Genomic DNA, 25,089 nt, shown 5'->3' on the forward strand with positions numbered 1-25,089 from the left:
GCGATGTCAGAATGTGTTACCATCCTGTGCTGGGAGTCTTCACGCATGTTCCCACAAGCTAGAGCTGACAGATGGGAGCTCATCCCATCTCACGGATTCGAACCGGCAACCTTCAGGTCAGCAACCCAACCTTTAGGTCAGCAGTCCATCTGGCACAAGGGTTTAACCCACTGCACCACCACGGCTCCTTTATCTGCAACTGATAAATAAAAATAACCAACAGTTCCAATAGAATTGGAATAAGGCAGTCAATGATTTCTAAAGGCGTCTGTAACTTCAAGGCCTTTTATGCACAGGACATTCAATGAAGGCGACGTCAAGAGGACATGGACTCTCTCGCTGGCTGCTTAACAGCTAGCATCCTATTTATTTATTTATGAAACTTATACCTCACCTTTATTTATTTATTTAGTTATTTATTTACATCATTTTTACCCTGCCTTTCTCCCAGGGGGGACTCAAGGCGGCTTACAATAAATAGGCAAAAATTCAATGCCTAAAAACAGTGTACAAAACAACAATTCATATAAAACAGATACCATTACAAAATAAAATCACATTATATAAAATTTTAAGCATATCCAAGATTAAAATCCATTCACATCCAGAATTCTCAACGTAAGTCTTGGTACAGGTCATGTAAAGTCCATGTTCTCATTCATTAAAAGCTTGTGTGCGCAACCATGTCTTTAAGGCTTTCCTGAAGCCTAGGAGAGTTGGTGTCCTGTTGTTGTTGTTGTTGTTGTTGTTGTTTCCATATCAAAATTGGAACTCAAAGAGGTTCACAATTGAACAAAGACTAATACAATTCAAAACATACAAAAAGGTAAAGGTAAATGTTTCCCATGACATTGAGTCCAGTCGTGTCCGACTCTGGGGGTTGGTGCTCATCTCCATTTCTAAGCCGAAGAGCCGGCATTGTCCATAGACACCTCCAAGGTCATGTGGCCGGCATGACTGCATGGAACGCCCTTACCTTCCCGCCAGACCTATTGATCTACTCACATTGGCATGTTTTCGAACTGCTAGGTTGGCAGAAGCTGGGGCTAACAGTGGGCGCTCATTCCACTCCCGGGATTTGAACCTGGCACTTTTCGGTCTGCAAGTTCAGCAGCTCAGCGCTTTAACACACTGTGCCACCAGAGGCCCCAAATATATATATATATATACAAAACTGGGTCATAAAAACAGAATATAGAAATGTTAGTTAAAAAAAAAAACCCAAAAGGTAGTTTGACTTCTCCAGGGATTAACATACTCTCTGTCCTCCATACAAGAATGGCTCTCGACTTATATAAAAATCAACTGATACATGAGTATATATGGCAACCTGTTTACAGTATTAGAACAATTCACCCCACAGTACAAAAATAAAATGCAATTTATTTTTTAAAAAGCCCTACCTTTGAGCTGAGGGTTGTAGGTCAGAACTTGGGTCAAAGTTTGGCTGAAGAAGTCTTGCAGGGCCTCAGGCAGGACCAGGCCTTGGTAGGCACTCACAGTAAACACATGGAGCCTATATATATACAAAATAAAATGTACAAAAATAAAATGCAATTTATCTATCTATCTATCTATCTATCTATCTATCTATCTATATACACACACACACAGTAGAGTCTCACTTATCCAAGCTAAATGGGCTGGCAGAAGCTTGGATAAGTGAATATCTTGGATAATAAGGAGGGATTAAGGAAATAATAATAATAATAATAATAATAAAACTTTATTTATACCCCGCCACCATCTGCCCGTGGGGACTCGGGGCGGGTCACAATGTTACAAAAGTAACAGCGCAAATACATTAACAATATACACAGTTTAAAACACAAGAAGATGATAAAACAGAAGTTAAAACAAAGGTTTATACAACAGTAATAATATCAAACAACCACCAATGCCATTCAGTGGGGGGAAAGCCTATTAAACATCAAATTAGGTTATGATTTTACTAATTAAGCACCCAAACATCACGTTATACAACGAATTTGACAGAAAAAGTATTTCAATACGCAGTAATGTTATGTTGTAATTACCGTATTTACGAATTTAGCACCAAAATATCATAATATATTGCAAACATTGACTACAAAAATGGCTTGGATAATCCAGAGGCTTGGATAAGCGAGGTTTGGATAAGTGAGACTCTACTGTATGTATGTATGTATGTATATATATGTGTGTGTGTGTGTGTGTGTGTGTATATATATATATATATGCAATATATATACAATATATATATATATATATGTATAATAAATTGCATTTTATTTTTGTACATTTTATTTTGTGTGTGTGTGTGTGTGTGTGTATGTGTGTGTGTGTGTGTGTGTGTATGTGTGTATGTATATATATATATATATATATATATATATATATATATATAAAAAATTAGAGAAAGAAAATCTCTTAGTGCTCAAGAAGAAAGGCTCTCCCCAAACACGGTTTGGTTTAATGCAAACCAAATTTGGTTTCAACGGATAACACTCTTCCCACATTAAAGAGACATCTTTTCAAAACCGGCCTTTCAAAACCATCCCATTGTTCGTTGATTAAAATAAATAATGGCTTTAACGTTTAATCCTTGAGTATTTCTTTTGTTAAGGGATATTGGGATAAACTGATTCCTGTTTACTTTATGCCCAATCTCTGAAATTGCTGAAGGGTCAACAATGGAAGGCTTGGCATAAAGTATCGATACAAGCAACTGGTGGGCAGAAATCACATTTATGGAGAAATTAGCGTTTCGGAGGAGACAATGGACTCCAGGATGTTAATAGTGATTGGTTTCCCTTTATTGCAAATGTCAAACACAACAGAAAACTTTATTTGGAACCATTATGGTATCGTCTGTCAGCTCTAGCTTGTGGGGACATGAGAAGCCTCCCAGCAGGATGATATATACACCCCACTTGCCTAGTTTCCAACAGACCTCACAACCTCTGACATAGATCATAGCAACCCCTATGACATAGATCATAGCAAAATAAAACGGTAAAATGGTAAAACAAACATCCCCACTATTAGATAGAAAGGGGGCCGGTCAAGTCAAAAAATGCAAAAGTATACAAAATGCAAAAAATACAAAACCTTTTAATAAGGTATCTGGGCAAAGTGTTGAGGAGTTATCTAGAAGAGTTGGGGTAGGGAGTCAAGTTGTTTCCAATACCGGGGCAAAACAAAATGCAGAAAAGCGGTATTTCTATAGGAGGGGTCTGTCGTGGGGTTAATTATTCCAATGCACACTGGAAAAGCCATGTTTTTAACTGTTTACTAAATACATATAAGCAAAGACCACCAGCACTGAAGCGATGATTCTCTGCCTTCAACTTCGTGGGACCGGATGCCAAGTTGTCCAAAGGTCCGATCACCGTCTCGCAAAGCAGTTACTCTACTCTCAGTTCAAGAATGGAAAATGGAATTTCAGAGGACAGATGGGCTTAGAGCTAACCATAAAAATGTGGCAGGAACATGGCGAGAGAACTAGGAAGCCCTGACTCTCGATCATTGGAACTGGAGGTCAGCTGTTACCAACAGTGCTGTGGATTTTGCAGAGGCACGAATGAAGGGGAAAAGAGAGATACGTCCCAAGCAAACCCTTGTCGGGACCACCTTCTATCTGGAAATGTATGTCCTCAATGCAAAAGATAGAGCCCCCGGTGACACAATGGGCTAAATCCTTGTGCCGGCAGGACTGCTGACCCACAGGTTGCCGGGAGAGCAGGTGACTTCCCTCTGTCAACTCCAGCTCCCCATGCAGGGACATGAGATAAGCCAACCACAAGGATCGTAAAACATCAAAACATTCACCTCTGGGCAACATCCTTGCAGACAACGAATTCTCTCACATCAGAAGCAACTTGCAGTTTCTCAAGTTGCTCCTGACACACACAAAAACTGCAAAAGACTATGCGGATCCAGAATAGGCCTTTACAGCTATTTGAAGACCCACTACCAAGTCTTGGAAGACAATCTTACTCGGCCACAGGTGATAGATGATGATGATGATATAACATACAATAATAATTATTCTTATTATTTTATTTTTATTTTTATACCCAGCCCCATCTCCCCAAAGGGACTTGGGGCGGCTTACATGGGGCCAAGCCCAGGATAAACAAACAATGTAAAAACACAACAATAAAACAAATCAATCAACAATAGAATAGATCATAAAAACTAATAAGATCACATACCCTGTTTCCCTGAAAGTAAGACATCCCCAAAAAATAAGACCTAGTAGAGGTTTTGCTAAATTGCTAAATATAAGGCCTCCCCTGAAAGTAAGACCTAGCAAAGTTTTTGTTTGGAAGCATGCCCGGCGCCCGTCAAACAAAACACCGTAGCATGCAGGGTTGGTAAATGTACATAATAATAATAATAATAATAATAATGTATCACACAGTCCTAGACACTTGGGAAGTGTTCGACTTGTGATTTTGCAATACGAAATCCAGCATATCTATCTTGTTTGCTGTGTCATAATAAAATAATAATAATAATAATAATAATAAATACATCACACAGTCCTAGACACTTGGGAAGTGTTTGACTTGTGATTTTGTGATACGAAATCCAGCATATCTATCTTGTTTGCTGCGTCATACAATAAAATAAAATAATAATAATAATTATTATTTTATTTTTATACCCCGCCTCCATCTCCCCAGAGGGACTTGGGGCGGCTTATATACCAGTTGTATATGTAAATAATGGTAGTAACAAGAAATTCTTGACAGGGGTCACAGTTTGTCTGGTTTAGTTATGTTGGTTTGTGATGACAACTTCTGTACAGTATAGAATAAATGTTCATTTTTTTTTGTTCAACAATGGATATGAATTCTTCTTCATAGAAAAATAAGACATCCCCTGAAAATAAGACCTAGCGCATCTTTGGGAGTAAAAAATAATATAAGACACTGTCTTATTTTCGGGGAAACACGGTAAAATAGTCATACTTTAGTAAAATCCAGGATTGGCTCCTAAAAGGAACTGGGCCAAAAAAAAAATACTCACAAGACCACACTAGTATAAAGCAGGTTAAAACTCACAAGTCAAAATTCAATGGGTAATTGTGGCAGAGGACATAGCAAATTCCTGAGATGTCTCTTTGGGTCCGCCAATGCAAACCTGTATGGTTAGGACCATAAATGAGGCAATTTAATGTCAGAACTCATGATCTATCTTAGGCTCTTACCTTAAACCATTCTGCGTAAGGCATGAAAACGGCAGGACCCTCCAGGCCAGCCTGGCGCGCGATCAGGAACGCCGTCATCATGCTTTCCAAGTCATAGTCCTCAAAGCCTTTCTTCAGCAGATGGCTCAGGAAGTCTGGGAAAAAGACTTCCCCATAACACACACGTCTCCCACCTTTTTCCCAAAGTGAAAACAAAACAGTATGTGGGCTCAAAATGCCAAAGTCCGATCCAACCACGGACTCGGTATCTACCTTTAATCAGTGGTGCGGCTCCCGACTGGCAGACCAGCAGCGTGGAAACGCAGGAGAGGACGTGATGCCAGTTGACTTCGCTCGTCTCCAGGACGTGCTGCAAATGGCGGACCAACTCCTCCGGCTTGAAGGGCACAAACAACTACAAGGGGAGACAAAGCCAGAAACGCCTTTCACCATCCAAGCAAGGAAGATGGAAAACCATCTCAAGAGTCAGCAGATAGTTTGCTCCTGAGTGAGCAGTGTTATGTTTGGTTGGAGGCCAAAGTGGTTGAGGGGTGTCGCACCTCAGAATAGTTCACCTTGCTATTGACAGTCTTTTGTAGTTTTATTGAGCAAAAGCAGTATACTGTATATACTCGAGTATAAGCCTAGTTTTTCAGCCCTTTTTTTAAGACTGAAAAAGACCCCTCGGCTTATACTCAGGTGAGAGTCCTGGATGGCTTATATTTGGGTCAGCTTATACTCAAGAATATATGGTATATTTATTATTTTTCTCTATTATTATTGGTATTATTACATTTATTATTTTTCTCTATTATTGTTGCTACTACAGTAGAGTCTCATCCAACATAAACGGGCCAGCAGAATGTTGGATAAGTGAATAAGTTGGATAATAAGGAGAGATTAAGAAAAAGCATATTAAACATCAAAATAGTTTATGATTTTACTAATTAAGCACCAAAACATCATGTTATACAACAAATTTGACAGAAAAAGTAGTTCATTACACATTAATGCTATGTAGTAATTACTGTATTTACGAATTTAGCACCAAAATATCATGATATATTGAAAACATTGACTACAAAAATGTGTTGGATAATCCAGAACGTTGGATAAGTGAGTGTTGGATAAGTGAGATTCTACTGTATTGCATTTATTTTTCCTTTGCTTTTCCATTTTCTCTTTTTTGTTGTTGTTTTGTTTTGGGTTTTGTTGTTTTTTCACTCAGTGCACTTTGCCCAATCCATTGTATGATTTTATTAACCATCATCATCATCATCATCATCATCATCATCATCATTTAATTACTTATTAATCGCCCTCCATCCAAGATGCTCTAGGCGATTTACAAGATAAAATTGTAAAGGATAAAAATACATACATACAAATATTGATAAAATTAACATAGATTAAAAGCTCTAGTAAAGAGCTAGGTCTTGAGTGCTAGGGTATTGCTGTGTTTTATCATGTGTTTTATAATGACTGTGATTTTATTTTATGCCTTTTAATTTTATTTTTGTGTTTTTTGTATTTGATACTCTGTATGCTGGTTTTATATCTGTGAGCCGCCCCGAGTCCCTCTGGGGAGATGGTGGCGGGGTATAAAAATAAAATTATTATTATTATTATTATTATTATTATTATTATTATTATTATTTTACTCTATTATTATTATTATTACATTTATTATTTCACTCTGATCTTATTATAATTATTATTATTACTATTATTGCATTTATTATTTTACTCTATTATTACATGTATTATTTTCCTGTATTTATTATTATTATTACTATTATTTCAGGTATTATTTTACTCTATTATTATTAAAAGGATACATAAGCACATTTACACTGAAGAAGATGAGAATAATGATTTGATCAGAGTTGGACAGTCTTATCTTAAATTTGAACTTTATGTAAATATTCAAAAACATTTAACCTACTGATGCCTCAATTAATGTAATTTTATTGGTATCTATTTTTATTTCTGAAATTTACCACCCTCGGCTTATACTGGAGTCAATGTTTTCCCAGTTTTTTTGTGGTAAAAACTGGTTAATAATAATAATAATAATAGTAATAATAATAATAATAATACATTTATTTGTATCTCGCCACCATCTCCCCCAGAGGGGACTCGGGGCGGCTCACAGAAATATCAAATACAAAACAATAACAATATTCAATACATCAATAAACAATAACATGCACCCATTGTAATATTTGCACATTAACCAAAAAGAATAAAAACACACTTATTAAAAACATAGAATTTAAAAACAGTGAGGTTGCAATAGTAGATTAGCAAAGTGCACATCATAGGTTGTAAACTCAAAACATAGATCTATATATATAAAAGAGTGATGGCATCACGGCGATCCACAAAACAACAAAACTTTTTTGTGGCTTATATTCGGGTCGGCTTATACTCGAGTATATATGGTAGTTTTTAAAAGGAGCAGGACGACTGTGAAATGCTTGCAGTCAAACCCCAATTAAGGAAGACTTACTTTGCGGTAGAGCAAGGCGAGCACCGCATTTGTCCGAGCAAAGCTCCACTCTCTCTGGAGAGGAATGGCATCGGAAACTGATGGAAAGAAAAAGAAAACTCAATTCACACAATGTAAGGCCAGGGCTGCTAATCAATTTTTTAAATTGTGTCAGAAGCGACTTGAGAACATATTGCAAGTCGCTTCTGGTGTGAGAGATTTGGCCATGTACAAAGACGTTGTCCAAGCGATGTCAGAATGTGTTACCATCCTGCTGGGAGTCTTCACGCATGTTCCCACAAGCTAGAGCTGACAGATGGGAGCTCATCCCATCTCACGGATTCGAACCGGCAACCTTCAGGTCAGCAACCCAACCTTTAGGTCAGCAGTCCATCTGGCACAAGGGTTTAACCCACTGCACCACCACGGCTCCTTTATCTGCAACTGATAAATAAAAATAACCAACAGTTCCAATAGAATTGGAATAAGGCAGTCAATGATTTCTAAAGGCGTCTGTAACTTCAAGGCCTTTTATGCACAGGACATTCAATGAAGGCGACGTCAAGAGGACATGGACTCTCTCGCTGGCTGCTTAACAGCTAGCATCCTATTTATTTATTTATGAAACTTATACCTCACCTTTATTTATTTATTTAGTTATTTATTTACATCATTTTTACCCTGCCTTTCTCCCAGGGGGGACTCAAGGCGGTTTACAATAAATAGGCAAAAATTCAATGCCTAAAAACAGTGTACAAAACAACAATTCATATAAAACAGATACCATTACAAAATAAAATCACATTATATAAAATTTTAAGCATATCCAAGATTAAAATCCATTCACATCCAGAATTCTCAACGTAAGTCTTGGTACAGGTCATGTAAAGTCCATGTTCTCATTCATTAAAAGCTTGTGTGCGCAACCATGTCTTTAAGGCTTTCCTGAAGCCTAGGAGAGTTGGTGTCCTGTTGTTGTTGTTGTTGTTGTTGTTTCCATATCAAAATTGGAACTCAAAGAGGTTCACAATTGAACAAAGACTAATACAATTCAAAACATACAAAAAGGTAAAGGTAAATGTTTCCCATGACATTGAGTCCAGTCGTGTCCGACTCTGGGGGTTGGTGCTCATCTCCATTTCTAAGCCGAAGAGCCGGCATTGTCCATAGACACCTCCAAGGTCATGTGGCCGGCATGACTGCATGGAACGCCCTTACCTTCCCGCCAGACCTATTGATCTACTCACATTGGCATGTTTTCGAACTGCTAGGTTGGCAGAAGCTGGGGCTAACAGTGGGCGCTCATTCCACTCCCGGGATTTGAACCTGGCACTTTTCGGTCTGCAAGTTCAGCAGCTCAGCGCTTTAACACACTGTGCCACCAGAGGCCCCAAATATATATATATATATACAAAACTGGGTCATAAAAACAGAATATAGAAATGTTAGTTAAAAAAAAAAACCCAAAAGGTAGTTTGACTTCTCCAGGGATTAACATACTCTCTGTCCTCCATACAAGAATGGCTCTCGACTTATATAAAAATCAACTGATACATGAGTATATATGGCAACCTGTTTACAGTATTAGAACAATTCACCCCACAGTACAAAAATAAAATGCAATTTATTTTTTAAAAAGCCCTACCTTTGAGCTGAGGGTTGTAGGTCAGAACTTGGGTCAAAGTTTGGCTGAAGAAGTCTTGCAGGGCCTCAGGCAGGACCAGGCCTTGGTAGGCACTCACAGTAAACACATGGAGCCTATATATATACAAAATAAAATGTACAAAAATAAAATGCAATTTATCTATCTATCTATCTATCTATCTATCTATCTATCTATCTATCTATCTATATACACACACACACAGTAGAGTCTCACTTATCCAAGCTAAATGGGCTGGCAGAAGCTTGGATAAGTGAATATCTTGGATAATAAGGAGGGATTAAGGAAATAATAATAATAATAATAATAATAATAATAATAATAATAAAACTTTATTTATACCCCGCCACCATCTGCCCGTGGGGACTCGGGGCGGGTCACAATGTTACAAAAGTAACAGCGCAAATACATTAACAATATACACAGTTTAAAACACAAGAAGATGATAAAACAGAAGTTAAAACAAAGGTTTATACAACAGTAATAATATCAAACAACCACCAATGCCATTCAGTGGGGGGAAAGCCTATTAAACATCAAATTAGGTTATGATTTTACTAATTAAGCACCCAAACATCACGTTATACAACGAATTTGACAGAAAAAGTATTTCAATACGCAGTAATGTTATGTTGTAATTACCGTATTTACGAATTTAGCACCAAAATATCATAATATATTGCAAACATTGACTACAAAAATGGCTTGGATAATCCAGAGGCTTGGATAAGCGAGGTTTGGATAAGTGAGACTCTACTGTATGTATGTATGTATGTATGTATATATATGTGTGTGTGTGTGTGTGTGTGTGTATATATATATATATATGCAATATATATACAATATATATATATATATATATATATATATATATATATATATATATATATATATGTATAATAAATTGCATTTTTAAATTAGAGAAAGAAAATCTCTTAGTGCTCAAGAAGAAAGGCTCTCCCCAAACACGGTTTGGTTTAATGCAAACCAAATTTGGTTTCAACGGATAACACTCTTCCCACATTAAAGAGACATCTTTTCAAAACCGGCCTTTCAAAACCATCCCATTGTTCGTTGATTAAAATAAATAATGGCTTTAACGTTTAATCCTTGAGTATTTCTTTTGTTAAGGGATATTGGGATAAACTGATTCCTGTTTACTTTATGCCCAATCTCTGAAATTGCTGAAGGGTCAACAATGGAAGGCTTGGCATAAAGTATCGATACAAGCAACTGGTGGGCAGAAATCACATTTATGGAGAAATTAGCGTTTCGGAGGAGACAATGGACTCCAGGATGTTAATAGTGATTGGTTTCCCTTTATTGCAAATGTCAAACACAACAGAAAACTTTATTTGGAACCATTATGGTATCGTTTGGCACAATGCTTTGATACAGCTCATCATTTCATCCCATTGTGTTGTCAAAGCCTTTCATGGCCAAAATCACTGGGTTGCTGTGAGTTTTCCAGACTGTATGACCATATTGCAGAAGCATTCTCTCCTGACGTTTCGCCCACATCTATGGCAGGCATCCTCAGAGGTTTGTTGGTGTTATTCCAGATAGGAAACAATCATAGGAAACCTCCCAAATGAAATCCAACAGGCACCCTCCCTCCTATCTTTTTTTTAAAAAAGTGAAAACTTGGTTGTGGGATCAGGCTTTTGAGCGATAGAAGCAACATCAATTATAATTATAATGTTTTAAGACATAATGACAGACGCAGATCGGACTCAATGTGTCTTGAATGTATATTTTTATGAATGTTTTAATGTAATTAATTTAAATTGTAATGAATTGCAACTGGAATTTTTTATACATATGTTTTATATTTGTAAACCGCCCTGAGTCCTGCTTAAGGGGTGAGAAGGGCGGGGTAGAAATGTTGTAATAATAATAATAATAATAATAATAATAATAATAATAATAATAAGTCCTAAACGCTTGGAAAGTGTTTGACTTGTGAATTTGTGATACGAAATCCAGCATATCTATCTTGTTTGCTATGTCATACAACGTCGTTGTGTCAATAATAATAATAATAATAATAATAATAATAATAATAATAATAATAATAATAATTAGGGCCAGCTAACATCTCCCAGCAAAGGATTCCCCCAGGCAGGATGCAACCAGGCTTTGAAGCTGCAAGGCTATTCAGTGCTAATCAAGCTGGCCTGCTGCACCATTCATAGATGTGGGCAAAACATCAGGAGAGAATGCTTCTGGAGAACTCACAGCAACCCATTTCATCAACACATCTCTCCGGAAAAAGGAGATATGTGTTGTTGAAGGTTTTCATGTCCAGGATCACAGGTTTGTTGTGTGTTTTCCGGGCTGTATGGCCATGTTCCAGAAGCATTCTCTCCTGACGTTTCACCCACATCTATGGCAGGCATCCTCAGAGGTTGTGAGGTAGAGATGCTCACCAGCTTTTTGCAGCCTTCAGGGAAGAAGAGCCTTCCTGCTTCTCTTTGGCCACAGAATCAAGCAGCCCTAAAACACAAAACAAACAAACAATTATTGAAAATATATTGTCTGAGAAATGATTATGAAAGGCCAATAGATGAAAGTATTGCACTGTATGCAGCAAACACTTGCAATGCATGTATATTTGAATGAACGAAAATAAATAAACATTATATATTTAAAGGTTAAACAATCCAATGGGGAAATATGCATTCAGTCGCAAAATGATGCTCATCCTTTTAAAAATCTGACCTCATTATGAGAAGGAGGGAAAAGGAACCATTAAGGCAGAGGCAGGGAAGGCATTAACCCCGACCTTGAACCACTTTGGGATGTGCCATTTAAGCAACACGGAAAGCATGTCCTGATAGGGATGCTCCAGATGTCACTGGGGCACCATCTCCAAGGAAGGCTTCCACATGGCAGCGCATGAGAAAAACTACGGCTGGAAGTAGATTCTAAGAGTTTTCATAACTTTTGTATCAGGTATTTTAATATGTATGTTTTTATATATTTTACTGGAGCACCCAGTGGCGCAATGGGTTAAACCCTTGTGCCGGCAGGACTGCTAACCTGAAGGTTGCTCATTCGAGTCCAGAGAGGATGCAGATGAGCTCCCTCTGTCAGCTCCAGCTCCCCGTGTGGGGACATGAGAGAAGCCTCCCACAGGATGGTAAAAACACCAAAACATCTGGGCAATGTCCCCTGGGCAACGTCCTTGCAGACAGCCAATTCTCTCTCACCAGAAGCGACTTGCTGTTTCTCAAGTCGCTCCTGACACGAAATAATAATACAGTAGAGTCTCACTTATCCAACGTAAACGGGCCGACAGAACGTTGGATAAGTGAATATGTTGGATAATAAGGAGAGATTAAGAAAAAGCCTATTAAACATCAAATTAGGTTATGATTTTACAAATTAAGCACCAGAACATCATGTTATACAACACATTTGACAGAAAAAGTAGTTCAATACGCAGTAATGCTACATAGTAATTACTGTATTTACGAATTTAGCACCAAAATATCACGATATATTGAAAACATTGACTACAAAAATGCGTTGGATAATCCAGAATGTTGGATAAGCGAGTGTTGGATAAGTGAGACTCTACTGTATAATTACTATGTTTTAATATGCAATTTTATATATCTATTTGATTATGCTGTGTCTTGCCTGGAGCCGAAAGGACAGGTAAATAAATAATAATAACAACAACAACAATGATGATGATGATTATGATGATGATGTAATCCAGGATTGTTGTAATCCAGAGAAGCCCCCACAACGATGGTAAAAACATCAAACATCTAGGCGTCCTCTGGGCAACGTCCTTGCAGACGGCCAATTCTCTCTCACCAGAAGCGACTTGCTGTTTCTCAAGTCGCTCCTGACACGAAATAATAATAATATATATTACTATGTTTTAATATATAATTTTATAGATGTATTTGACAATGCTGTGTCCTGCCTGGAGCCGAAAGGAGAGACAGGTAAAATAGTAATAATAATAATAATAATAATAATAATAATAATAATAATGACACAGTACGAAATCCAGCATATCTATCTTGTTTGCTGTGTCATAAAATAATAATAATAATAATAATAATAATAATAATAATAATGTGTTGTTGTTGTTGTAATCCAGAGTAACCCCCACAATGATGGTAAAAACATCAAACATCCAGGCATCCTCTGGGCAACGTCCTTGCAGACAGCCAATTCTCTCACACCAGAAGCGACTTGCAGTTTCTCAAGTCACTTCTGATACTATATATATATAAAACTATGTTTTAATATGCAATTTTATAGATGTATTTGACTATGTTGTGTCCTGCCTGGAGAGACGGGTAAATAATAATAATAATAATAATAATAATAATAATAATAATAATAATGATAATAATAATAATAATAATACGTCATCACACAGCCCTAGAAACTTGGGAAGTGTCCGACGTGTGATCCAATACAACTGCCAGCAGAGTGTCTGCTGTGGCCTCATCTTGTTGTGTTTCAAATAAATAATAATAATAACAACAACAACAACAACTTTATTTTTATACCCCACCACCATCTCCCCAGAGGGACTCGGGGCGGCTCACAGATATAAAACAAGCATACAGTGGTATCAAATTTTTAAAAAACACACAAAATTAAATGTTTCAAATAATAATAATAATAATAACAACAAAAACACAGTCCTAAACACTTGGGAAGTGTTCAAGTTGTGATTTGGTGATAACGAAATCCAGCATATAGGTCTCGTTTGCTGTGTCATACTGTGTCTTTGTGTCAATAATAATAATAATAATAACGACATATTGTTGTTGATGTAATCCAAAACAACATTTCTCTGATCTACTACTCCCGCTCCGTGTTACAGCTCCATCTCCTAAATTCTACTCTACAAACATAGTTGCAATTGAAAAGCTAATTATGTACACAGCACGACAATTATATACACAGTCAGCAAACTCCACTATAATTGAGATCCCAATGCAATTGCTTTCCATGCCAAAGAACTTACATGCCAGCATCCTCCCAAGGACAGCACAGTAAATCTGTGAAGACAAAAGGCAGACATTAACTTTGAAGCCATTCCGAGTGAATGACAGGCCACATTGCTCTGCCAGCCATTAACTTAACAGATCCTCCCTATGGCTCGAGGCTGGATACATCATCATTAAAACAAGAGATAAAACACTATCAAAACACATACAACAAGGGTTAAAATCTGCTAATGAAATGCAGATTAAAATTCACAGATTAATTCAAATAATAATAATAATAATAATAATGAATTTATTAACCGCCTCTCTCCATGGCTTGAGGTGGGGCGCAACGTCATTAAAACAAGAGATAAAACTCTATCAAAACACATATAACAAAAATTAAAATATAAGTTAAAATCTGCTAATGAAATGCAAGTTGAAATCCACCAATGAAATACAGATTAAAAGTCACAGATTAATTCAGATGATGATGATGATGATGATGATAATAATAATAATAATGAATTTATTAACCGCCTCTCTCTACGGCTTCAGGGGGGGTACATTATCATTAAAACATGAGATAAAACACTATCAAAACACAGATAAGAAAAATTAAAATATAAGTTAAAATCTGCTAATGAAATGCAAGTTAAAATTCACAGATTAATTCAGATGATAATAATAATAGTAGTAGTAATAATAATAATAAATGAATTACCCGCCTCTCCCTACAGCTTGAGGTGGGGTACAACAACATAAAAACAAGAGATAAAACTCTATCAAAACACATACAACAAGAGTTAAAATACAAGTTAAAATCTGCTAATGAAATGCAGATTAAAATTCACAGATTAATTCAAATAATGATGATGATAATAATAATAATAATAATGAATTCATTACCCGCCTCTCCCTACGGTTCGAGGTGGGGTACATTATCATTAAAACAAGAGATAAAACACTATCAAAACACATATAACAAGAGTTAAAATACAACTTAAAATCAGCTAATTTAATGCAGATTAAAATTCACAGATTAATTCAGCTGATAATAATAGTAGTAGTAATAATAAAAATAATAATGATGAATTTTTAACCCATGTAGTAGTAGTAGTAGGAATATAATAATAATAATAATAATAATAATAATAATAATAATAAATGAATTACCCGCCTCTCCCTACAGCTTGAGGTGGAGTATAACAACATAAAAACAAGAGATAAAACTCTATCAAAACACATATAACAAGAGTTAAAATACAAGTTAAAATCTGCTAATGAAATGCAGATTAAAATTCACAGATTAATTCAAATAATGATGATGATAATAATAATAATAATAATAATAATAATAATAATAATAATAATAATGAATTCATTACCCGCCTCTCCCTACGGTTCGAGGTGGGGTACATTATCATTAAAACAAGAGATAAAACACTATCAAAACACATATAACAAGAGTTAAAATACAACTTAAAATCAGCTAATTTAATGCAGATTAAAATTCACAGATTAATTCAGCTGATAATAATAGTAGTAGTAATAATAAAAATAATAATGATGAATTTTTAACCCATGTAGTAGTAGTAGTAGGAATAATAATAATAATAATAATAATAATAATAATAATAATAATAATAAATGAATTACCCGCCTCTCCCTACAGTTTGAGGTGGGGTATAACAACATAAAAACAAGAGATAAAACTCTATCAAAACACATATAACAAGAGTTAAAATACAAGTTAAAATCCGCTGATGAAATGCAGATTAAAATTCACAGATTAATTCAGATGATGATGCTGATGATGATAATAATAATAATAATAATGAATTTTTAACCCATGTAGTAGTAGTAGGAATAATAATAATAATAATAATAATAATAATAATAATAATAATAATAATAAATGAATTACCCGCCTCTCCCTACAGCTTGAGGTGGGGTATAACAACATAAAAACAAGAGATAAAACTCTATCAAAACACATATAACAAGAGTTAAAATACAAGTTAAAATCCGCTGATGAAATGCAGATTAAAATTCACAGATTAATTCAGATGATGATGCTGATGATAATAATAATAATAATAATTATTATTATTATTAATTTAATATTTTCGCATCATCCGAAAATACATCACACAGTCCTAGACACATGGGAAGTGTTCGACTTGTGATTTTGTGAAACGAAACCCAGCATATCTATCTTGTTTGCTGTGTCATACAACGTCGTTGTGTCAATAATAATAATAATAATAATGAAATAATTCAATGACAGAACCCAAAACCTGCTTCACAGGCCCTTATTCTATTCATAGTCATTGCTACAGTGGTAGGAAAGCCTGTGTTTACAAGCATTAATGGTCCTCATTCATCCCATTCCATCCTTACTTTGGACAGCCTTGGCGACTTCTTTCCTGGCTCAGACGTCTTCGGAAATCCGTGACGAAGGAAGACAGATGCCAGGCCTAAAGACAAAGGGCAAAGCTACCACCTTCCTCCCCAAGGCTGGGTGTCCCAAAGGTCAGGGTTGCTTTCGGCTCCTGATGTTACCTGTCAGGAGGCTCCCCAGGTGCTCTGAGTCCAAGGAAGAGCTTTCTGTTTCGCTGCACAAAAGGCAAAGACCACGGCACAGCCAATCCACCAACGCAGACGTGTCTGGATTACTAGGAAGACACACAACACTGCAGTTGACCTAAACTCTCTTTTGTAAATTGCGTTTTCAACTAAATGTCCCAGTATCCCCTAAACAGAAGGATTCTGTAGCCCCAAAAGGCAATTATTTATTTATTTGCGACATTTATATCCTGTCCTTCTCACCCCGAAGGGGACTCAAGGCAGCTCACAATTTATATGTACATACAATATATTATATTATTAGCATAGCACAATATTAGCATTATATATTACTATATTGAACCATACCACTATACTGCAATATTAGCAATATTACATGTAATCTATAATATACAATTATAATAGTGTATTATTATTATTGTATTACATTATAATATTATCAATACTATATGTATACAATATATTATATTATTAGCATAAAACAATATAAGCATTATATATTATTATATTGTACTATACCCCTATACTGCAATATTATTAGCAATATTACATGTAATATATAATTATATTATATTGTTTTTTTATTAGTAATGATATTGTATTACATTATAATATTATCAATACTATATGTATATACAGTAGAGTCTCGCTTATCTATTATTGATACAAAGCTGTCCCAGTATACACCTTTAAGAGGGGAAATTGACATTTTAATGCAAATTTATAGACATATATATATATATATATATATATATATATACACACAGTAGAGTCTCACTTATCCAACATAAACGGGCAGGCAGAATGTTGAATAAGCGAATATGTTGGATAATAAGGAGGCATTAAGGAAAAGCCTATTCAACATCAAATTAGGTTATGATTTTACAAATGAAGCACCAAAACATCATGTTAAACAACAAATTTGGCAGAAAAAGTAGTTCAATATGCAGTAATGCTATGTAGTAATTACTGTATTTATGAATTTAGCACCAAAATATCACGATATATTAAAAACACTGACTACAAAAATGCGTTGGATAATCCAGAACGTTGTATAAGCAAGTGTTGGATAAGTAAGACTCTTCTGTATATTGTACTATACCCCTATACTGCAATATTATTAGTAATATTACATGTAATATATAATATACAATTATAATAGTGTATTATTATATTGTATTACATCATAATATTATTATCATATAATATATTATATATGTATATACAATATACTATATTATTAATATCATAGTCAGAGCTGTTTGACAGTGGAATATCTGTGATGGAGTCTTCTTCTCTGGAGGTTTTTAAGCTGGAGCTGGATGGCCATCTGTCGGGAGGGCTTTGATTGTGTCTTCCAGCCTGGTAGAAGGGGGTAGGACTGAGGAGTCTTGGAAATCTCTTCCAACTCTGAGATTCTATCTTCGTCTCCCAAACCCAAACGGTTGCAGGTAAAATCCTGTCAAATTATATGTCAAGATGAAAACACACACAATGTGCAAAGTCCGGATTTACTTTTCCAGCAGCTCGTCCAGGCTCAAGAGGCCTTCTCTGTGGAGGTGCCATGCCATGTCCAGGGTGAGTGGGCTCTGAGGACAAAGCACATTGGGTTTGCAGTAAGAGCATGAATCTTGCAAAGATAGTTGCTGCCATTATTATTGACGCAAAGACATAGTATGACACAGCAAATGAGGAGCACTTGCGGAGCTGGTTTCTTTCTTTAAGGCCTGACCTGCATTTTCCACATTTCTTGAGCAAACAATGATGGGCTGAAAGCATTCTGGGAGGCCAGATCCTTCAAAGTGTTCAGCAGGCAAGACAACTTTTCCTATAGTTGCAAAAGAGAACAGTGTGGTTAAGGACTATCGACAGAAATATTATTTTGGATTCTATGAATTAGTCTCCTGTTTTAATATTGTATGTTTCTTGTATGCTTCTTGTCAATTTTAACAATTGTTTTATTGATATAGATGTTTTACTGGTATAACTGTTTTATAGTTGTGTTGCTGATATTTGTTTTATCAGGCTAGGCCCCATGTAAGACGCCCTGAGTCCCTTCGGGGAGATGGGGCGGGGTATAAAAATAAATTTATTATTATTATTATTATTTAACTCACTGCAAGAAACACGTTTTGTCAATTAATGCTCTGCCTTTCATTTTTTTTTTTCTGCCTAAGTGTAGTATCTTTCATTTGTCCTTGTTGAAATTCATTTTAAGTTTTGGGCACTCTAGTCTGTAATCTGTTAAAAGTCATTTTGAATTCTGATCCTGTCCTCTGGAGTATGAGCTCTCCCTCCTAATTAGGTGTCATCTGCATATAATCCAGTTCAAAGCAGATAATCTGGATTTTATATCGCAGTGTAGAATGGGCCCGAGTCTTCCATTTTGTTCTTCTCTTGTGAGCATGGAGAGAGACAAGATGTTTCCAGAGACATCGATAGCTAGGCCTTAACTTTAGGTAAAAGTTTTCCCATGACGTTAAGTCCAGTTGTGTCTGACTCTGGGGGTTGGTGCTCATCTCCATTTCTAAGCCGAAGAGCCGGCATTGTCCGCAGACACCTCCAAGGTCATGTGGCAATTGGCATGACTACATGGAGAGCTGTTACCTTCCCACCAGACCTATTGATCTACTCACATTTTCATGTTTTTGAACTGCTAGGTGAGCAGAAGCTGGAGCTGACAGCGGGAGCTTACCCCGCTCCCTGAATTCGAACCATCAACTTTTCGGTCAGCAAGTTCAGAAGATCAGTGGTTTAACCCACTGCACCACCGCGGGCTCAGGCCCTTACTTTACTATATAGCATTGCTGTTCTTTCAGTGGAGCCTTTGTAACTTGTGTAATTGCTGGAGCTCATTTTGCTCTACTGAAGAAGGTTCTGATCTGCTAAACTGCTGCTGCTGCTGCTGTTGCTCCTTTTGAGATGCTTTTTCCCTTTTTGAAATTGCCCAACATACTACATTACCGCTCCTTACTCTTGGCTCTCCTTTCAGCAGCGTGGCCTGACCAGACTCCGCAGAGATCTTCTCCAGGTTCCTTGCAGCCGTTCTGGCCGAGAGGATCCCCACCGGCAAACCCAAGGCAGTGGCTTGATCCTGCAAAGCAGAGACTGGGAAGCAAAGGAAAGGCACAGATCAGGACATAGATGAAGAAGGCAGGCCGTCTGGCAGGAAAAATTGGATAGAAACCCTGCCATTGTCTACATTTGTGGTGGGAGTACACCTCCTAGCATCCATATACTGCCTTTGCTGGCTTAGGGCGATGCAGCCCATCTACACCCAAAACTCTTGAACATTTAAAGGTTTGTTTTCATCATGTTTCTATAATAATAATAATAATAATAATAATTATTATTATTATTATAGAAACATGATGAAAACAAACCTTAAAACAGACTGACAAAGTTCTGGAACACAACACACCAGACCTCACAGTTGTGGAAAAGAAAAAGGTTTGGATCATTGATGTTGCCATCCCAGGTGACAGTCGGATTGACGAAAAACAACAGGAAAAACTCAGCCACTATCAGGACCTCCAGATTGAACTTCAAAGACTCTGGCAGAAACCAGTGCAGGTGGTCCCGGTGGTGATGGGCACACTGGGTGCCGTGCCAAAAGATCTCAGCCGGCATTTGGAAACAACAGGCATTGACAAAATTACGATTTGCCAACTGCAAAAGGCCACCCTGCTGGGATCTGCGCACATCATCCGAAAATACATCACACAGTCCTAGACACTTGGGAAGTGTTCGACTTGTGATTTTGTGATATGAAATCCAGCATATATATCTTGTTTGCTGTGACATAATAATAATAATAATAATAATAATAATAATAATCCGAAAATACATCACACAGTCCTAAACACTTGGGAAGTAGTCGACTTGTGATTTTGTGATATGAAATCCAGCAAATCTATCTTGTTTGCTGTGTCATAATAAAATAATAATAATAATAATACATCACACAGTCCTAGACACTTGGGAAGTGTTCGACTTGTGATTTTCTGATATGAAATCCAGCATATCTATCTTGTTTGCTGTGTCATAATAATAATAATAATATAATAATAATAATAATAATAATAATAATAATAATAATAATACATCACACAGTCCTAGACACTTGGGAAGTGTTCAACTTGTGATTTTGTGATATGAAATCCAGCATATCTATCTTGTTTGCTGTGTCATAATAAAATAATAATTTTATTCTTATACCCCACCTCCATCTCCCCGAAGGGACTCAAAGGGCTTATATATGGCACAAAGTGATTAAGGCAAAGCATAAAATAAACGTACAGTATAGTACAATAAAATAAAAACTATAGCATATAAAAAACAAGAATCCTGGACTCGTTGAGCTGAATATTCTTATCTGGCTGAACAGATTGACTTGGATTTGTTTCAACCATTCTTCCTGGCCAAACAGGTCCTCTTTCACTCACCCAGAAGCAGTTCTGAGGATTCTCGGCCTGAATTATCAGGAATTAATAATACTTCTTTACATACAGAACTTCCCACCTGGAGAAGATAAAAAGGGAAGAGGGATCAGAGTGATTCCTAAGCAGCAAGGAAAACAAACACTCCACTTCCCACTCTATTCCAAATGCAGCCTATTAACTAGGAATGTTGTTGCTTTTGGCATTTTTTTTCTTACTTCACGGAGGAGTTCGTCCAGGTTCTGATGGCAACTCAAGACACGCAGGGCTTTTTCCTGCAGTCGCTGTCCATTTCGACGCCCATGTCGCTGCTTCTTCGATCTTCCCGCTGAGCATAAAAAAAGAGAAAAGAGGCAAATGCATTGGGTCAAGAAATGGAGATAACCAAATGAGTATCAGTAAAGACTAGAAAACAATTTGATTGAGCTTTCAAATTTGATAGGCTTTCAAATAACAACTAGCAGTGCTAATTATTATTATGTATGCCAGAACTTAATCAACAGACCCAGTCTTTTGAACTTGAACACGCCCATCTGTATTTTAGAATGTGTTTATGAATGTTGATGTAAGCTAATAATTTTTAATCTGATTTACTGTACAGTTTTTATATGTGTGTTTTATTGTAAGCCGCCCAAATCCCCTGTTGGGTGAGAAGGGCGGGATATAAATATTGTAATAAATAAAATAAAAATAAACAAACATCTTTCAGATAGGACCTCTGAGCATAAACAGAGTGCAAATACCCTTATTTGTTTCATTTATTTACATCACTTTTACCCCGCCCTTCTCACCCATAGGGACTCAGGGCAGCTTACAACAGTCGGCAATTTACATTGCCCAGAACACATTAAATAAAACAATAACAAAAGCAATAAACATTACAACAATACCACATCAATTAAAAACTATTAAACTCCATGACAACATGAATTATAAAATTTTAAAATGCATATGTAGTTAGATTCATCCCTTTGAGTGGGCCTCTGAAAATACAGAGTGCAAATACCTTTCAAAGGCCTCTGAGCATCCAAATACCTTTCCTAGAAGACCTCTGAGAATGCACAGAGTGCAAATACCTCTGAGCATGTAGAGTGCAAATACCTGTCGAGGAGGCCTCTGAGCATGTGCAGAGTACAAATACCTTTGAGCATGTACACAGTGCAAATACATACCGAAGGCCTATGAGGATGCACAGAGTTCAAATACCTTTCAGAGAAGGCCTCTGAGCATACAGTGTGTTTAACTCTTAGTATGCACAGAGTGCAAATATCTATCAGATAATGTCTCAAAGCATGCACAAAGTGCAAATACCTCTGAACATGCAGAATGCAAATACCTTTCGGGGAAGGACTCTGAGCACGCATAGAGTACAAATGCCTTTTTGAGAAGGCCTCTGAGCATGCATAGAGTACAAATACCTTTCGGGGAGGCTTCTGAGCATGCACAGAGTGCAAATGCCTTTGAGATAAGGTCTCTGAGCATGCACAGAGTGCAAATACTTTTCAGGAAAGCCTCTGAGCATGCATAGAGTACAAATGCCTTTCGGGAAGGCCTCTGAGCTTGCACAGAGTGCAAATGCCTTTTGGAGAAGGCCTCTGAGCATGCACAGATTGCAAATACCCATTGAGAAGGCCTCTGAGCATGCACAGAGTGCAAATACCTATTGGAAAAGGCCTCTGAGCATGCACAGAGTGCAAATACTTCTGAACATGTACAAATACCTTTCAGAGACAGCCTCTGAGCATACACAGATTGCAAATAACTTTCGGGGAAGGCCTCTGAGCATGCACAGAGTGCAAATGCCTTTCGGGGAAGGCCTCTGAGCATGCACAGAGTGCAAATACCTTTCGGGGAAGGCCTCTGAGCATGCACAGAGTGCAAATGCCTTTCGGGGAAGGCCTCTGAGCATGCACAGAGTGCAAATACCTTTCGGGGAAGGCCTCTGAGCATGCACAGAGTGCCCCTCTTCAGTAGCCACCTACCCAGGAGGACAGAGAGGGTCATTTTGGCCCCTCCTCGCCCTTCTTTTTCTTCTCTCTCCAGCATTGCCGGACTCCTCCTTGGCTCCTTTTTCTTCAGTTCTTCCTCCTTCAAAACAACCCAGAAGCAACCAGCGCGCCCTGCAACCCCATTGGCTGCCTCCTGTGCATCCTAGCCAATGGGAATGAAGGACATAGGCGGGGCCCATCTCTCGCTCACAAATCCCGCCCCTGAAGTAGGAGGCCATTTTAGTAGTGGCAGCGAAATTTGGCAGCCATCTTTGTAAGGGAAGGAGAAAGAGAAGGCTTTTCCCAGTCATTGCAGAGGGAACCAGACACTTTTTAACGCATGCGCATTAGCAACCCATTGCTATTATTGATACAAAGCTGTCCCAGTATACACCTTTAATAGGGGAAATTGACATTTTTATGCAAATTTATAGACCCATAGCAACTTATATTTCTGGATTTGTTTGGTATTTCTTCCAAAATTATGTATACATAATTTTGGGAGCAAATGTAAACAAATTATATATAATATGAGTGATGGCATCACGGCAACCCACAAAACAACAAAACTACAGGCCCCCCAACCTCGAAATTTGACAACACAACCCATCATCCACGCCTCTAGGTTGATACAACAAAAAGAAAAGAATAATAACGTCCTAATTAGAGGGAGAGGAATAATTGTTTTTATCCAATTGCTGCCAGTTAGAAGGCTAAGCTCCGCCCACTTGGTCTCCTAGCAACCCAATAAAAATAATAAAAAACACTAAAAAATTGATACAGTAAAATACTATAATAACAGAAAATAACTAAAAATAATACAAGAAAATAATAAAATATAATAAATAAAAATATAACTTACAATAAAATTAATTAAAAAATGCAAATAACATCAAATAAAAATTACACAACAATTTTTAACCAATACCACCACCACTTTGCCACAGCAACGCATGGCCGGGCACAGCTAGTATATATATATTTGTGTATGTGTATACATATGTACATTATATGTATATGTATGTATGTGTATATATATACATTATATGTATATGTATGTATGTGTATATATATATACACATACTGATGATGATGATGATGAGTATCTGGGCTCAATGTGATGGAATCCTGGGAGACGTAGCATTACAAGGTCTTCGGCCTTCTTGGCACAAGGATGCAAACTACAACTCCCTGGATACCCCAGCATTGAGCCATTGCTAGAGTCCAAGTGGGGTCAAACCGCATTAATTCCACAGTGTAGACACACTTAGGGAGTGCCCAGGGATCCCTGGCGTTGACTCACAGAAAAATGTGTCATGTAGTTTACCAAAGGTGAGAGAGCAAGAGTGTGTGATAATGGCTGGTAAATATTGAGCCTTGGCAAATAATGACGGAGCCGGAAAGGAATGGATGACATTCCTTGCATCTAGGTTTGAATCCACATCATACAGGATTGTGGGATTTGTAGTTTGGCAAAGGTCCTGAGCCTTATCTGCTGGAGAGCGATGTTGCCTCCCTAAACTATTACTCCCAGGATGCGATAGCATTATTTAGCTAAAGTGGTGCTAAACTGCATTGATTCTGGAGTGTGGCTGCAAAGGCTTAAAGACCTTGGAAAACTACAAATCCTAGGACTCCATCACACTGAGTCCCAGCAAAACTGCTTTGATTCTGGAATGTGGATGTAAAGACTAAATACCTTGGAAAACTACAAATCCTAGGATTCCATCACACTGAGTCCCAGCAGTTAAAGTGATGCCAAACTGCATTGATTCTGGA

General features: G+C 37.1%; 2 protein-coding genes across 2 annotated transcripts in view; both read right to left on the reverse strand.

The window, feature by feature from the left end:
• The window catches only part of LOC134294732 (Fanconi anemia group A protein-like), a gene marked incomplete at its 5' end in the record, with an annotated part of 71,753 nt that overhangs the window by 18,754 nt on the left and 27,910 nt on the right, over positions 1–25,089 (reverse strand). The gene's annotated exons all lie outside the window — the stretch shown is intronic.
• On the reverse strand, positions 1,449–23,449 carry LOC134294728 (Fanconi anemia group A protein-like). Its single transcript, XM_062966364.1, has 15 exons — positions 23,305–23,449; positions 21,541–21,650; positions 21,329–21,404; positions 19,858–19,991; positions 18,616–18,711; positions 18,399–18,472; positions 16,860–16,972; positions 16,698–16,774; positions 14,333–14,366; positions 11,760–11,826; positions 9,313–9,425; positions 7,689–7,765; positions 5,450–5,591; positions 5,198–5,331; positions 1,449–1,516 (listed from the first exon to the last, which is right to left on the reverse strand). The coding sequence occupies exons 1-15, from the start codon at positions 23,366–23,368 to the stop codon at positions 1,469–1,471; spliced, it is 1,359 nt and encodes a 452-aa protein (XP_062822434.1). The 5' UTR covers positions 23,369–23,449; the 3' UTR covers positions 1,449–1,468.

The sequence above is a fragment of the Anolis carolinensis genome, unplaced genomic scaffold (genome assembly GCF_035594765.1).
Source record: "Anolis carolinensis isolate JA03-04 unplaced genomic scaffold, rAnoCar3.1.pri scaffold_19, whole genome shotgun sequence".
Lineage (NCBI taxonomy): Eukaryota > Metazoa > Chordata > Lepidosauria > Squamata > Dactyloidae > Anolis > Anolis carolinensis.

Excerpts from the sequence above, each read along its gene's own strand:
- LOC134294728 (XM_062966364.1), bottom strand. The coding sequence starts at position 23,368 with ATGCTGGAGAGAGAAGAAAAAGAAGGGCGAGGAGGGGCCAAAATGACC. Across the intron at positions 18,473-18,615 it reads AAGAAATGTGGAAAATGCAG|AGCCCACTCACCCTGGACAT; the intron begins GTCAGGCCTTAA and ends CTTTGTCCTCAG. Across the intron at positions 9,426-11,759 it reads CTGAAGGCTGCAAAAAGCTG|GCTCCATGTGTTTACTGTGA; the intron begins GTGAGCATCTCT and ends GTATATATATAG.